At 39.6% G+C, this 15,925-nt stretch overlaps 1 protein-coding gene across 3 annotated transcripts in view; it reads left to right on the forward strand.

The window, feature by feature from the left end:
* fnbp1l (formin binding protein 1-like) overlaps positions 1–15,925 on the forward strand; it is a 39,799-nt gene that overhangs the window by 15,407 nt on the left and 8,467 nt on the right. For 2 of the 3 annotated variants that reach the window (XM_063891435.1, XM_063891436.1), the window contains exons 2-12: positions 5,255–5,370; positions 6,645–6,695; positions 7,240–7,387; positions 9,258–9,320; positions 10,377–10,481; positions 11,418–11,546; positions 11,968–12,114; positions 12,241–12,465; positions 13,596–13,739; positions 15,412–15,521; positions 15,680–15,812. In XM_063891435.1, the coding sequence (XP_063747505.1) occupies positions 5,255–5,370; positions 6,645–6,695; positions 7,240–7,387; positions 9,258–9,320; positions 10,377–10,481; positions 11,418–11,546; positions 11,968–12,114; positions 12,241–12,465; positions 13,596–13,739; positions 15,412–15,521; positions 15,680–15,812 (1,371 nt within the window). The remainder of the gene's footprint in view (positions 1–5,254; positions 5,371–6,644; positions 6,696–7,239; positions 7,388–9,257; positions 9,321–10,376; positions 10,482–11,417; positions 11,547–11,967; positions 12,115–12,240; positions 12,466–13,595; positions 13,740–15,411; positions 15,522–15,679; positions 15,813–15,925) is intronic. The other variant, XM_063891437.1, reaches the window with a different exon arrangement.

Genomic DNA, 15,925 nt, shown 5'->3' on the forward strand with positions numbered 1-15,925 from the left:
TTATGCTGTAGGCAATGGGGCAAACCAATGAGAAGCGCTTTGATCCGTCATATTTATACATTTTTGGACAAACAGGAAATAAACAACATTCCCGTGTTGATTTGAGACATAGCCTTTTATTCACATTACCTATCTTTAAATTCATATCAGTTAACCTGAACAAAAATGTGTAGTGTCTTTAACAACCTGTTATTCCATCTATGTCTACTGATGACACTAATACACTCTTATTTCAGAATTGCTATTCAATCCAATTTGATTGCTGATGTCCAGACTCAGCCCATAAAAAATGTTTATCAGACACAGATGCAGACCTGTTCTCTTGAGCAATTTCCTTCTACTTTCCTCTTGTTTTTATTACTCCCTTCTTTAAATGCCACTCTTCTCCTCCCTCCCTCACACAAACAAACAAACACACACTGTACCCTCCTCCCCCGTCTCATTCCTGGAAGAGATGTTATTTTTCTGGTTGTTTTCGAGGGAGATAAATACAGATAGACAGCGTAAACACACAAAAACACACACACACACACACAGTGCAGACAGAGCCCGGGGGTCTTCAGAGTGATGCCAGTGTTTCAGACAAGTTGACATTTCCCACCCAGTCTCTGCCATGTGTGCACTGGTGTGTGAGTCTGTGGGTGTGTGGGTGTGTGTGTCTGCTCTGGAATGCCGCTGTGTAATTAATCTTTTGTCCTAGCAGCATTTTCTATGCTAATTAACCTGCCTTCTCCCATGGAATGCACACACAGGCTGTCTAGTCCTCTGATTGGCTCAGGAAAGGGCCGTCTAGCTGCCTGATTGGTGTACAGGCGACTGGGGGATCATCACACAGGGTGTCTTGAGCTCTCCTCCTCTGGGAGCTAAAGACTAATTTATTCTTTCACCGTGAGTTTGGAGCTCATTAAATCAGAGCAGCAGCTTTGTCAGTGAGACATGCAGCGGAAGTACAACCGTGACCCATTTTTGGGTTTGAATCCAGGAAGGAAAGAAATATTATTGTCACCTGTCATAGTGGATTGTGTCAGGAAAAATCCTGGAAGTGTGTCGTTATCATATACAAAATTAAAGCCCAACCGAAAACAGAGTTGCTCGTAAGACAATTACGTTTGATATATAACCTTTAATTAATTTAATTTGAGTAAGTAAGGATCTCAAAACATTTAACAGTTTAAAAAATAGCCCGGCTGGTGCTCTTTCTTTGAGAAAATATTATCCCACACATCTTCTTCATTCCCATTTTTAATTGTTGGTTTTCTTTCAAAGATACGAATACGCCCATAATAAGCTAATCGGTGCACCAGGCTGTCGGAATCATCACTAAAAGGTTTTAAAGAAATCTGTCACAATGTAAAATATAGCGGTTTTTTTCTCATATATCAGACTTTTGACAGTTAGTACGTTATAACATACCCTTTCGAAAACAATTATTACAACGTTTTCTAGAATGATTTGCAAGTAATCGCTAGAACACCTCATATCCTCTTTAAATGTAACTTGTACATAAACGTTGTTATCTCTCGTTTCCTTGTGTTTTCTTAAGGAGGAAAATATTTCAATTTCCATGATATCTGCCTGGAGGACAGTTTTGTGATTAGCATGCAGAATAGCTGCCCCAACTGAACATTGTTAATGTATCATTGGGTCTCGTACAGAATGAGGTTATGATGAAGAGTTCTCTGCAGGGATGCATGTATTGGTCTTTCATTCTACTAGCAGAACTGCTTTCAAACAGTCTGAGCTCTCTGTAGTGACTGGAAAAATTAGGAGGAATTCTACTTTTCTCAATCCTGTACACATTCAACACATATCAACCCACTGTGGTGGAGGGTGTGTTTGTGTAGACATGTCTTCCTGTGATTATGTGATGATTATGTGACAGGATGTAGAATTGTTTCTGCTGGTAACATGGCCATTGGTGCACCTTTCTGTTGCTAGCAAGATCAGCTGATGGTTAACCTCGGTTATTCAGCATTGTATACAGCCATTTATGTTGTTCATTAAACAGGTTTTGTAATTGTTTCCTTTATTAATCTGTGTCTATGTGCTCTGATCAATGAACAACCAATGGAACCAGTAAGTAAATATATTTTAATTGTTTACCTTGATGGATGTTCCAAAAGTGAAATCTTGAAAAATGATTTTAATTTACATGATGTCGTCAAAGATATTTGGTTATCGGCAACTTGTTTTTGCAAAACCTAACATTTCTAAAATATTCGCACCAGGCTTATTTTTTCTGAAAGATTCATTTTGGAGTATTTTTTTTAGGAACAATTAAGTAACATAACAATGAGATAAGAAATATGTTAGACAGCTATTGCATCATTAGGAAGTAACAACTGCTAGCTTCCTAATGTTAAACTGGAGTGAGAGGTCTGATTGCCAAAGAAAAAAAAAGGCTGAACAGACAGGATTAGTTGAATGGCAGGCGCAGATTGCAGTCCGTGTTCCAACTCTTTGTTTCCTCCAGCTAAGCTAAAAACCATCCTCATCATTTTCATCCTCCTACTACCTTTCCTGCGAGCTGAGAGACCCGGAGCACAAAGATGCTGTCATTTCCCCAGTGAGCCAGTCTGTGCTCAGCTTGCCACAATGAGCTCATACTCTATTACTTATTCATAGACAGCGTCACACAGGCTGACGCAACCAGACACACAGCCAGCTAATAGGAGTCGGACAGGCATGTTTGCAGGCCTGGCTTGCAACAGACGGGCTGCTAGGTATTGAGCAGATGCAACTGGCAGGATGCAGATGATAAAGACCAAACAAAAAACAGGCATCCAGATACGTACTTGGTGGCGTCTCGGCTGCATCCTTACGAGCTAAATTTTTGTGGCTGAACAGCAAAATATGCTTGAAATTGGCGGCTAAACACTTGGCTCTAGTTTGCACCACTGAGATATTTTGCAACTCCTTTCTGCTGTTAAAAACTGGCGTCAGGCCTAGGAGAGACCATTGGCTGCTGTTTACTCTGCCGGGTCCATGTTTCACCCCCGACACTGGTTTGTTTTAACATGCTGGGGCCCTTTTGTTCTTCTCAGTGGTTTCATTTTGTCAGCCTTTTCTTTGATTGATGGTTCCTTTTCAAATGCAGACGTTCTCTTGCTTTCTGCTTTTTTATCAGAAAAATGTTCTCGAGATCACAATGGAAATAATACACCAGGCTTTTGTTGGATCTCGACGTACATTGGCTGCACAAACAGAGTCAAACATAAGATGGCTTATTAAAATGCAGTGCAGATCAGTTTGCATCATTCAAACAGCCTGGCATTTTGCTCTAATTTCTAGTTGGAGGAAGATTATTGTGTTAAAGGTGGCGTGTAAGATATGGTTACTTATTTCCAACGATAACAAATGGAACTGTGTAGGGATTCACTGTCTTTTCTCAACGACAATTCAGCAGGGCAACTGCTAGACATGGGATCAAACCCAAAAGTCCCAAGAATCTTGGCTGTGCACATTTCAAATTGTAATGAGTAAACAGGTTAGTTTCTCAACACACACTTTCCGCAAACATTAGTGACTAAAGGCGAAAGACACATTGCAACATGGCCGTGCTGCTGTCTTTTGTATTTGAAGAAAATGATAACTGAGTCGACAAGGAGGTCAGCTGTCTCTATTTCCCATGGTGACCCTTATTTGCACCAGTCAGGGCCTTGGTTTCTGTTGACACTCAAACAGAAAGTCACAGAGAAGTATAAAGAGTGGTGGCTGGCAGCACACTTATCACAGATATCATGATTATCGCAGTAGAGCTTGTGTATCTTATATGTCACAATGCTGACTAAAGTTGAGATGCTTTTTATGTTTCATATATGAAAGCTGAGAGTGGACACTATCTAAGCAGTTTTCTTCTGCAAATGTGATCATTTCTTGAGTATTTCTGAAAGGGTTGTTGTCACTTTGTGTGCATTAGTGTCCTTTAGATCAGTATATGGACCTTTTTAACTGGAAACTTTGATGTCCAGTTTGGCTGGAGAGTCTAGACGTAAAAAGCCAAAGAGCAACACCTGAGCCTTTCTTATTACCGCCATTGTGGTGCACTTAAACAAAGCACTTAAAGGACCAACAAACCACCCCAATGGGAAACCGATAAGAGGGTGTTTGTGTGAGTGAGTGCAGAGCAGTGATAAAAAAAAAAAGAGTATTTGTGTTTGGTGGATGCCTCTCTGAATTCATTTTAAGAAAGCATCATCCAGGCACTAAACACGGGCTATCAAATCTTCCCTAAGACTGATCAAATATGCACATTTAAATATTATAAAAATGATTCATCTTAAATTGCTCATTTCTTTAAAAAGGTCAACGCTGCCTGGTGGGAAAAGGTTGGAGATGTTTATTGTGTGTACAGATAGACATCTGATAACTAAACTGCTATAATCTGTGTGTGTGTGTGTGTGTGTGTGTGTGTGTGCGCGCGTTCAGGAGCTGTAAATGATTGTCCTTTTCCAGTTGAGCGGAGCCCTTGTTGCCAGTCTAGCAATCCTGAAGACACACACCCAGTAATGTCTTGTAGACGTCACGTGAACATAACTGATTCACCATATTGTGATTTGATCAATTGCTCTTGAATTTCATTGTGTTTTTACTAGAATTCGAATAGTAGTTGAACAATAAATTGGTGGAAATTAGAGAGAAGACATTGTTACTTACCTTAATGTGTTCCTTTATTTAAATACTTTGCTTTGGATCAATGAAGCCGGGTTCCATCAATTCTTAATCCTCATTGATAATAGCTTTGGTTCTTTGTAATGTTTAATATGCATGAACTGAATCAGCACGTGGATATTTAACAGTTATCCATATTTTTTCATATGTATAAGTTATCCATATAAAAAGTTAAATTATCCATAACTTTTTATATGGATAACTTATCCATTTGTTCTGGAGAACTTTCAATCTGGTATGATGTATGTGACGTGTGTGTAATGTTTCCACGACAAATCAATCACTAACTGCTGAGTCACTAGCAGCAGGACATGTGTGTTTTATTTGTATAAATAGGAACAGGCTTATACACGTTTGGACTGCTGAGTCATTTTACCCAACATGTCAACCTCCCATATCTAACAAAAGAAAGTTTCTCCATCAGTCTCCCTCTTTTATTTTGTATTCATTTTTTAATTACTATCTAAAGATTCTTTTCAAATGTGTCTTTAAGTTGCAAACGTGTTTTTAATTGTTTTGCTAATCCAGGAATACAATTCCAAATTAACAGTACATTTCTCTCCCTCTCTTCTTCGATCTGCAGGACCAGTTTGATAATCTGGACAAACACACCCAGTGGGGCACCGACTTTATTGAGCGCTATGCAAAGTTTGTCAAGGAGAGGCTGGACATAGAGCAAACCTATGCAAAGCAGCTAAGGTACACACACACACACACACACACACACACACACACACACACACACACACACACACACACACACACACACACACACACACACACACACACACACACACACACACACACACACACACACACACATACAAACAAACACAAGTTAACGTGGGCAGATATGCATACATTCACACCAAAGGCTTTTTATAGTGCAGCTAGTAGTATCCTCTCTGATATTTATACTTTATTGTGGTTCACATTTGTATTTTGTGCCTCTACTGGGACATGTCTCCATGCTTTGATGTTCAAAAAGCTCTTTATTCTTCTCATACTGCCTGTGCTGCAGCACTTCTTTTCACCCTCGGTCTGAAACCAGAGCCCAGTCAGATGTTGTGATTGCTCAACCGCTCACAGATATCCCACCCCTTAGCCTATCACGTGCAATATGTTGGAGTGCTAGCCAATAGAAACGCGAGTGTTACATAGTGATGTCACTATATAATGCACTGCAGGTAAGGGTAAAGGGTAATTTGCAAACACCACTCATCTGTGAGGCCAATATCCTGAAGTCTGATCTCTTCAAAAGTGTTAAGAAAAGTTCAAGCATGATTTCTGCAACCTGTCTTAATATCCAGCATACACATACTACTTTTACATTTAAGAAATTCTTCAAAAACATTTCAAGTGTTAAAATAAAGGTGAAATTGACTGGTGATATTTTTTATTTAGTTGTTTTTTAATCCAGTCTCGTTGAGGCCATTCAACCAGCACAAACCCAGTAATCCTCATTAAAAACCAGTCGAGTCCCAGTGGTTGATTTCAAAGAGGGGGGAATCCCTTCAGAATACATCATACACACACACACACACACACTTCCACTCTGCTGGTCTGAAGTATGATCAAAGATGGAGCTGTGTGAGTGTAGGGACGTGTATTGCAGGCAATAAATCAGGCAGGAAGACCCCTTTCTTTGTTGCTGAAAATACACACACACACACACACACACACACACACACACACACACACACACACACACACACACACATTCCTCTGCTCTCTAGTTAAATCATTTTCTGACTGGTGTATTGTCAGAGCCTGAGGGAATGGACAGGCAGAGGCTCTGATGTTCACATTTTCAATTCATCTTAAATAAAATACTCAGATCCTGTGTGTGTCTGACTGGATATGGGTGAATATGTGCGTGTCTGACTCTTGTCTATTTACCTGTCTACCTACCAGGCTTAAAATATCAGACAGTATTTGTAACTTCCTGTTTCTGCTTCTCTCTCTCCCATCAGGAACTTGGTGAAGAAATACTGTCCTAAACGCTCTAAAGAAGAGGAGCCAAGGTGAGTAAAATGTGTTGATCCACTTTACCTGCCATCCCTCTGAAACAGTTGGGCCAAGTGACTGTTGACACACACACACACACGCTTTGGTTTCCTTTCTTGTGTTGCCAAATTGTTTTACACCTTCAAGTGATTCCTCAAGTAGCCATAATAAAGAACCAATGTTGAGGTAGCAGCAAGAACTGACAATTTTTGGGCGGAAATTTCAAATGTACTTACAAAAAACTTTGTTTTGAAAAACACACACACAAGGTACAAAAGATATGCTTCCAAGGGTGGGAACTCACAAACTATATGACGGTAGTCAATTTTTTTTCGATTAAATAAATAGCACTCCTGCAATAATTCAATAATATAACATATCACACTGCATACATACACTACATGTATCACACATTAATGTTATTAATAAGTAATGATCATTTAGGCTCTGGATTCTCCTCTGCTCTTAATGGACAGCAGATGCAACTGTGAACAGTTAAAGGAGGAAGCTTGTTTGTTTTTGCATTGGTAATCACTTGTTTGATGTGTGTCTGTTGTGCAGGTTCACATCCTGTCTGTCTTTCTACTCCGTACTGAATGAACTCAATGACTACGCCGGTCAGAGGGAGGTGGTGGCCGAGGAGATGGCTCACAAGGTGTACGGAGAGCTGATGAGGTACAGCCAAGACTTCAAAGCTGAGAGGAAGCACGTGAGTATATTAGCAAGTCGTCACTGCAAAAAGTGCGGCTTATTTTCATTGGCTTTCAGTGTATCTATCCATAAGTGAGACCACGTTTCCCAGAAAACCTGATGCTTTCTGTCATGAAACGGATGTTGCCGTTTGCCCTTTATATCCTGTGTGTCGCCTCATATGCACTTATTTCTGTTTGGCTTCACTCAAGGGGGATAAATATGTTGGATGTGATGTTAACCATCTGTCTTTTACTTCTTCTACCATCTGCTGAGGCAATAGGCTCCAAACATTTGTCGTCCATGTGTTTAGGAAGAACAGCGCCCTCTTCTTGTTTAGTGACAATCAGCAGCAGATAAATGGACGCAAAGGCAGGATTTTACCCATAATAAGAAAACTACTTCACACAATGAAATATTACTTTAACCTCTTCAGAATCCGAATCGGTTCTATACAGTAGGCTTACACATACGAGGAATTTGTGTATTTGATGCATACAAAGACACAGAAAGAAGAATACGTAGCAAAATAAAATAAAAATAGTACTGTTATAACAGCTATTTTAAAAAACAATTTTAAGATTATCCTAAAAAATAAAGACAGTATTTACTCAAATATAATTATGTGAGAAACGTACAAAAGTACAATAAAATATGAAAAATATTATGTGCTGTATTCAAACTGGAGAGTTGTGCTGATTAAAAGAGTTAGTATGGAGAAGAAATGTGCAGGATTTACTCTTGTGTTCAGTATGTGAATTTTATCGTGGTTGTCGAACCATCCACATATACTAAATCTATTTAGAGATTTTAACAAAACTAGTGTCTCACACAGAAAACCATTAAAGAGAATTGAAATACAGCTCCGGGAAAAAATTAAGAGACTACTCCACATTTTTCTTAAATCTTTATCTCTACCTGTATGGCAGCCAATCCAGTGTCTGTTGAATTCCAACACAGAGAAATGTTGTCAGTAGTTTATAGAATACAATGAAAAAAAAAAAAATCATTAAACTCAAAGACAAACCTATAAATAGTAAAACTAGAGAAACTGATAATGCTGAAGTGGTCTCTTAATTTTTTGGGGAGCTTTTTAAGAAAGTATGTACATCTGTGTCATGATGCACATTTAAAAATCTGACCTTGAAAACCATAGTTTCTAAAAACATCCTCAACTGTAGGTCTACTGACCGGCACTGCACAGTAGCTGTTAGGATTTCATCCACAGCACTTGCAGGGTTTCTCCTCAGTGCTGGCTTATAAGTGAAGCAAATTGTTGGTTTGACAAAACAGTCCCAAACCAAGGTCCACTCCAGGCCTCTTCTGCACTCATTACCTCATCATGTGGTCGTCGTCAGCGCATGTCAACACATTCATCTCCATGGCTACACTACAAAACTATCTGCCCTCTGGAAAAGCTAATGAGTAGACCTTGATCTGGGATGGTTTTGGTCAAATTATGAATATATTTAAATGGGGATATAAAATGTGTAGTCTCATGACATCGTCATAATGATGTATAGTAACTTATTTGCAGTTAAGTGTGATTTTGTTCCTTTACTGTTTTAGTCCCTGGACTCTTGTAAATTTGTGTCCGACTACTTGGCAATTTTCTTTCCAGTGGATTGTAGTTGTGTTCGTAACAGTGATACAAAGTCCAGTAATGTTGTCAGTGTGCATATGAATGTGTTCTATGAGCTGTATTTATGTGTTTTTTGTGTGTGTGTGTGTGTGTGTGTGTGTGTGTGTGTGTGTGTGTGTGTGTGTGTGTGTGTGTGTGTGTGTGTGTGTGTGTGTGTGTGTGTGTGTGTGTGTGTGTGTGTGTGTGTGTGTGTGTGTGTGTGTGTGTGTGTGTGTGTGTGTGTGTGTGTGTGTGTGTGTGTGTGCAGCATCTACAGGAGGGCAGGAAGGCTCAGCAGCATTTGGATCATTGCTGGAAACAGATGGACAATGTAAGTGAGGAGGGAGGGCTCAAGAAGGGGGGGAATGCAGAGAAAAAAATGGAAGATGTGTTTAGTGTAAATAGTCTCTGTTAGGGACAACCAGCTGGACTCATTCTTGTTGCGCAAGGAATGCCAGAAATGCTAACAAAGGTGTACTGAAGGATAAATAGGGGACGCACTTTCCCCCCCTGCTTAATTCTGCACATGACATTCTTAAGTAAAGATACCAGCATGCCATGTGTGGTACTTGTATGTCATTTATATCATGATAAGTTATACAGACTCCCCTGTAATGTTAGGCCCAAATTAATAGAAATATGAAAACATTTTCTTCTGACAGTGAAAAGACAGCAGTGACCTTTTATTCTTTCTGGCAATCCTCCCTGTCTGTGGGGACCTAGGACAGGGGCCAGGACAAGGAAACACACACACACACACACACACACACACACACACACACACACACACACACACACACACAGACACAGGCCTCAGTGTACACCAGCTTCTCTCAAATCAATACAAAGCCAAGGCCCATGTGTCACACTTGGCTATCTGTCTTTTTGGCTCATAAAAAGGCAACATGTACTGATATTCCATTTTTTTTTGTATCTGAGGTCATTTTAATGCATTTGCTAAATTGTTTTATTACAGTCGGCTCATTACAGCATTTATAATTAACCGCCACAGTTCTTATAGTGCTAAAAATTGAATTCCTGCTTGTTAAATCTGAATAATTCATGTCCGTTCATTTTCCTTACATCTATGAGTAACTTCACACTGGCACATGTGACGAGGAGGGTTTCAGTGTGTGGTCTGCATGACTTCAATGGTGATTACTTGGTGACTGGACTGTAATGTCTCAGCTATTCTCTGTTTCCTTCACTACTAATGTGACCCAGATGGGTTGGCAGGAAGTGAAGTATCTCCCTGCCTGATTCATCTCCCTCTTGGCTTTTGTTCTGAACACTCATTCACATTTTTTTTTAATTTACTGAGGACTCTTTGAAAATGTGTCTCTTGATGTATGAACTTTCCTTTTCTGTGTTTGTTTTTCTGTTTTAGAGTAAAAGGAAGTTTGAGAGAGAGTGTAAAGAAGCAGAGAAATCCCAGATTACCTATGATCGGTTAGATAACGACATCAACGCCACCAAATCGGAGGTGGAGAAGGTAGGGAAGCTCTGCCTGAAACACAACCGCTGTAAATAACTTGTTCTACTGTGAACAAACTTCTCCTCTCTCTTTGTTATCACTGGAAACACCAGCATGTTTACTTTCAGTTTATAGCGGGCACAAGGCCAAATTTGGTACATTATTGGACGAGCCGGCCAGTAATAAAAGCCACTTTTCAAGACCAACAACTCAATGACTTATTCTTACAACCCTTTATACCTAGTATTTGGCTTTTCTTAAAGTTAGTATTGTATAATTTATACTTTTGAAAATTATACTCTAGCTCCCTTTTTCCTGCACACTTACTGTATAATTAGACTAGGTGGATTAAGTTTAAGCTTGAAGGAAAATAAACCTTTCCAAATAGAGGTTAAAGCATAGCCTAGTCAGCCTTATTTTCTACATGAGGTACAGTTTCATTACAGTTTTTACAGAATAAATCTGGAAATAAGGATGATGGATTAAAATCTCAAGTCAAATATCAAATGACAAATTAGCTTTAGGAGGTGTTATCCTTGTGTTAAAGGAAAAAATGAATGAAAGCAACTAGTTTAGTTAAAAAATAAATAGAAGATATTAACACTGTTCAGAAATAAGTGGGATTTGTGCTGTTTAAACCATGTGATGGCTATGAAAACATGACTTTCACATTCAAGGGTTTTTATTGTCATATGCACAGTAGCTACAGTGTAGTAATGGCAATGCAAATCTTGGGTCCTGAGCTCCTCCAACAGTGCAACATATTATATATAGGACAATTATTCAAATACAACTAAAAATAGTGCAAAAACACAGTGGAAATGGCAATAAAATGTTTCCTTCCATATCATTATCATGCATGTCATTTGTTAGCGAGGTAATGTGGATCAGACGAGAGGTTGTTGATGCTTCAGCTCACTTGGTTCTCATGTTTGTATTAATGTCATGGTTCAGGCCAAAGCCCAGTTCTACCTGCGCACCCACATGGCCGACGAGAGTAAGAACGAGTACGCCGCTCAGCTACAGAACTTCAACGGAGAGCAGTGGAAACATTTCAACAACGCAATACCACACATCTTTAAGGTAAAGCTTCTTGTAGGCATTTGAATTTAATTGAGTTCATTTCAGAGTAAACATTCAACAACATGTGATCTGTTTTCTGAAATCATTTAATTAGTCTTTTGTTGATTTGATGTAATATAAATATTTGTTGGATGTTGTCTTAGATATATAGAGAGCACCAGCAGAACAAAACAGTTCCCCCTTTACATACTGATTCACCTACTTTTAATATTTGGAATCAGCTTGTCACCTATTAAAGGTCTGTTGCTCTGCGTTAGTCCCCACATTAAATGTTAATCATAGCAGCTTGTCCCATGTAAACCATTTCAAATATACTGTCAGGGTATCATTAGCGCCCGGGGAAAGGATTTGCTACCTCTAGGCTTGTGGAAGTGTCACTATGAGCATTTTGTTAATATTGTTTATTCTATTTCCTCTACAGAATCTGCAGGACATGGACGAACGTCGGACGGTAAAACTTGGTGAGACGTACCGGAGCTTTGCCGAGGCGGAGCGCAGAGTCATTCCCATCGTCTCCAAATGTTTAGAAGGAATGGTTTCTGCTGCCAAAGCTGTCGATAGCCGAAGGGTATGTAGCAGAGCCATGGGCGTTTGAAAGAAGTGAAAAACAGAACTTATTTTTAGTTGTTTGGTATTTCATGCCTCCCTTTTTGTTTCACACCACTCGTCTTTTTCCATCCTCTGCTCTTCCCAGGATTCATTAATTGTCGTGGAGTCGTTTAAATCAGGCTTCGACCCTCCAGGCGACTTCCCCTTTGAAGACTTCAGTCAGAATCTAAACAGGTCAGGTTCAGATGGGACCATAAGCAGCACACCCAAAGGAGAGAGAGAAAGAGAGGCCCCGGGGCCACGGTCTGACCCTAAACCCCCCGTGAGCAGAACCAAGAACAAGCTGTGGCTGTTTGGGAAGAAACCAAAGGTATGAGGAGTGAGGGGTGCTTGTGGTGTTGCATTTTTATTTGATGAATCATACACGATGAAAATTGAGTTTAAAGTTAACACTATCGCTTCAATATTAAGGCATTGTTGCGTTTCACTCCCCTCCATACTTGTGACGCATTTTACAATATTCCATTGTGTTTCTAAATACAATTACAAAGAACGAAACAGGGGAAATTCCCTTTGGAAGCAAGTGGGAGTTATTCTCTTGTGGCCTAATTATTTTGTTTTTAGAAACCTTTTCTCAGTTAAAGATGTGATACAGATCTAAAAACAACCGTCTATTTATTACCATCGTTCTTATATAACGCATAAAAGGGCAACCTCTTCCTGGGAGCTATAAAATAACACCCATAGGCTGGCAGTCATTTCATTTATATGAACTGTTCTTATACATTATATGTTCTTCAAAGTATGGACACTAACTCATTATGGTGTATGATGTACACAGATATAGAAGTCACACATAGTGCCTTAGCAATTCATCTTTTATTTATTTATGCTAATGAACAGTGACAGTGTTTAAACATTTAGCTGGTTGTCATTTCACTTTTTAGTATGCAATTTAGAGATCACCAGTTTGGTCCTTTTAGACTCAGTATAGTTAATCTGCAGTTAAAATGTCAACCCAGCAGAAGAACCTGAGCTCTATCAGTCACTTCCTGAAAACCCATGTGTGATTACTTTCTCTGCTCCTCAGATGTATCTCCAGTCGTAGGTTTGGTCACCTTTCCAAAGTTTGCGACAACACATTCACATATATTCTGCGATACACTGCTTGAACCTTGCCCCTCTCGTAAAGAGCATACTGGTTAAACGTTAACTGTGCTGTTGGTTTATGTTAGCGTCATCAGCTGGAACATGTGTGATGGATAGGGTGTGTGTTTGGGTACGGTTTAATTGTTTAACACACACTGTTCTTAATTTCACACAAACCCATGATCCCCTCCAGGCTTGGATGATGAGTCAGTCTTCATCAGAGAAACACGAGTCATGCTTATGACGGATCCATGACTTGGTGTGAACACTGTGAATAATATGCCTGAGGGCTTTCATGATGAAGAGTGTGTCGTCCTGACCTCTGTTTTTTTCTCTCCTGCTCCCCACCAGTCCCCTACCTCCTCTCCCCCTCTACCACCTTCGTCCTCCCGTCCCCGGTCCAACGTCCACATTTTTCCTCCAACCCGGTATCTGTCTGATATAAAGACTACAGTACCCAGAAAGCCCCAGAATTTGAAAGGCCTGAGAAGAGGGGTGAGACAGGAAGTAGTGTGTTTGATTGACAGGTTTTATCTTTTCAGAATTTCCTCTGCAGGGTGTTTGCAGGTTCTTGAACATGAACATGAACATGAAGAAGCAATCGAGGGCTTTAAATCTATGAATCAACCCTATACTTGGTCTACGATGTAAGACATTTTAAACCTTAAACTGGGTTTAAGGTTTAAAATGGCTTTAATTTGAACATATAGAAACTTGCAGACACTTCCTTCCACTCCTCTCCTTTCTTATTGGCTCTTTTTCTTTATTTTTGTATGATGTAGATCTGGTGTTTGTGAATAGGTATGTGCGTTTGGGAGGGATATGGGCATTTTGGTTGCAGTGCTGTGTGGGGAAAACAAGTGTTTTCAACATCAGGTGTCTGCTCTGATGTTGGCGGGTTGCAGTGATGTGTGTTTGTGTGGTTGCAGTGGCTCCGCTAACAGTGTCAGTGTGCTCTGAAGCAGAGCTCTTTTCTCGCAGACGTCAGGATTGTCATGGATAGCTGCTTTCCATATGGTTAAATAAAATGGCCACCAGAAGAGCAGATCTGAGCATTTGTTACACTACTGACTGTGATTTACTTTTACATCCAGTGTTTCCCTTTTTAAAATGTAACATGTATACCATTTTGGGTCTACCAATCATAAAACAATTTACGATGCATTTTAACAGTTAGTAAAAGTTGAGAAGTCCACATTAAAGTAGAATAAAGAGGTACAAGCTGCCTCCTTTCACAAGATAATCTGGTTTTATTAAAAGCAGGAAGTGAATACCAGCACATGTCTACCATGTGTATTAAACTGTTTAATATACATGAACTGTTTAATATATATGACCTATGTGAGAAATTCACACTAACCTCCTGGTGTGCAGTGATTTACTTCTGATTTGTGTGTGGAAATACTATCTCTGGAAATGCGTATCAATTTGGGCATCTGGTTTTCATGCTGACCCTCTGGCTTGATGGTGGCTTTACATACTGACCACTAACCGGCATCCCATGTTGTTTGTCTCTTTTTACTGTTACGGTTAATTCGTCAGTGGTCAGTCAAGATGGTAAGTGTGAGTTTGTGTATAGAGTATGTATCCTAACCATGTAGGATTTCCCCTAGTGCCCAATACATAAACCCAGTAGTGATAGTAAAGTCTCCTCTCCTAGTGAAAATAGATTTCCGGCCTTTTGACGTATATTGTAATTTTCACTGTATCACACCCACTAATAGAAATAGATTTCCAAAGTGTAAGTGTATTTACTTTATGGTATTGTCACCTCCTACTGCATATTATACATGGTAAGTACTCACAAATGCTAAGTAAAGATAGGAAATGTGGCCACTTCAGAATCTAAATAACTTTTTTAGAAAGCTGAACAAAGGGAAAAAACAAGTATTGAAATTTAAGTTACTATTTAGCCCCAGGTAGTGATTAAAAATAACATTTATCCTTCATCCCCATTTGTTTCAGAGGTCAGGAATTAACATGCAACCAAATCATCTCTTTAGATAATCGTTGCATCAGTCAGTTTTTATTAAAATGTTGAGATTTACTTTGGTAGGTGAGCATTTCTAACAGACCTCTTCACGCCTCAGAGAAAGTGAATTGAATCATTTTTCCTCCAGTCAGGATACACTCTGAGTTGGTTGTTCTGTTATCTTTTCAACACCAGGCTCCATCTCTGGAGGATTACAGCCACTTACCGCCCGAGCAGAGGAGGAAGAGGCTGCAGCAGAGGATCGACGAACTCGGCAAAGAGCTCCAGAAAGAGATCGATCAGAGGTTGGGCTTCACCCATAATTCCTTGCCCAGTCCAAATCAACGTCACATATGACCAAAACGGCCTTAATGTGGTTCTGCTTACGTTGTTTCTCATGACCTGTGACCTGCTTATTTTCATTGGTCCATCACATCAACTCCAGAGCCTGTTTGTCTTTCAGAGATGCCCTGAACAAGATGAAGGATGTGTATGAGAAGAATCCACAGATGGGAGACCCCAGCAGCCTGCAGCCCAAAATATCAGAGACCATATGTAACATGGAGAAGCTGCGTTCAGAAATCCACAAAAACGAGGTAAGAAAGAAAGGTTTGGATTTAAATGGAGCCAAAAAATACACAACTGTAAATCCCAAGGAAAAAGAAAGACAGGTTTCAGCTTAGTATTTTTTCAGGTCATGATGTGATTT

This window comes from Eleginops maclovinus, chromosome 9 (assembly GCF_036324505.1).
Source record: "Eleginops maclovinus isolate JMC-PN-2008 ecotype Puerto Natales chromosome 9, JC_Emac_rtc_rv5, whole genome shotgun sequence".
NCBI classification, from domain to species: Eukaryota; Metazoa; Chordata; class Actinopteri; order Perciformes; family Eleginopidae; genus Eleginops; species Eleginops maclovinus.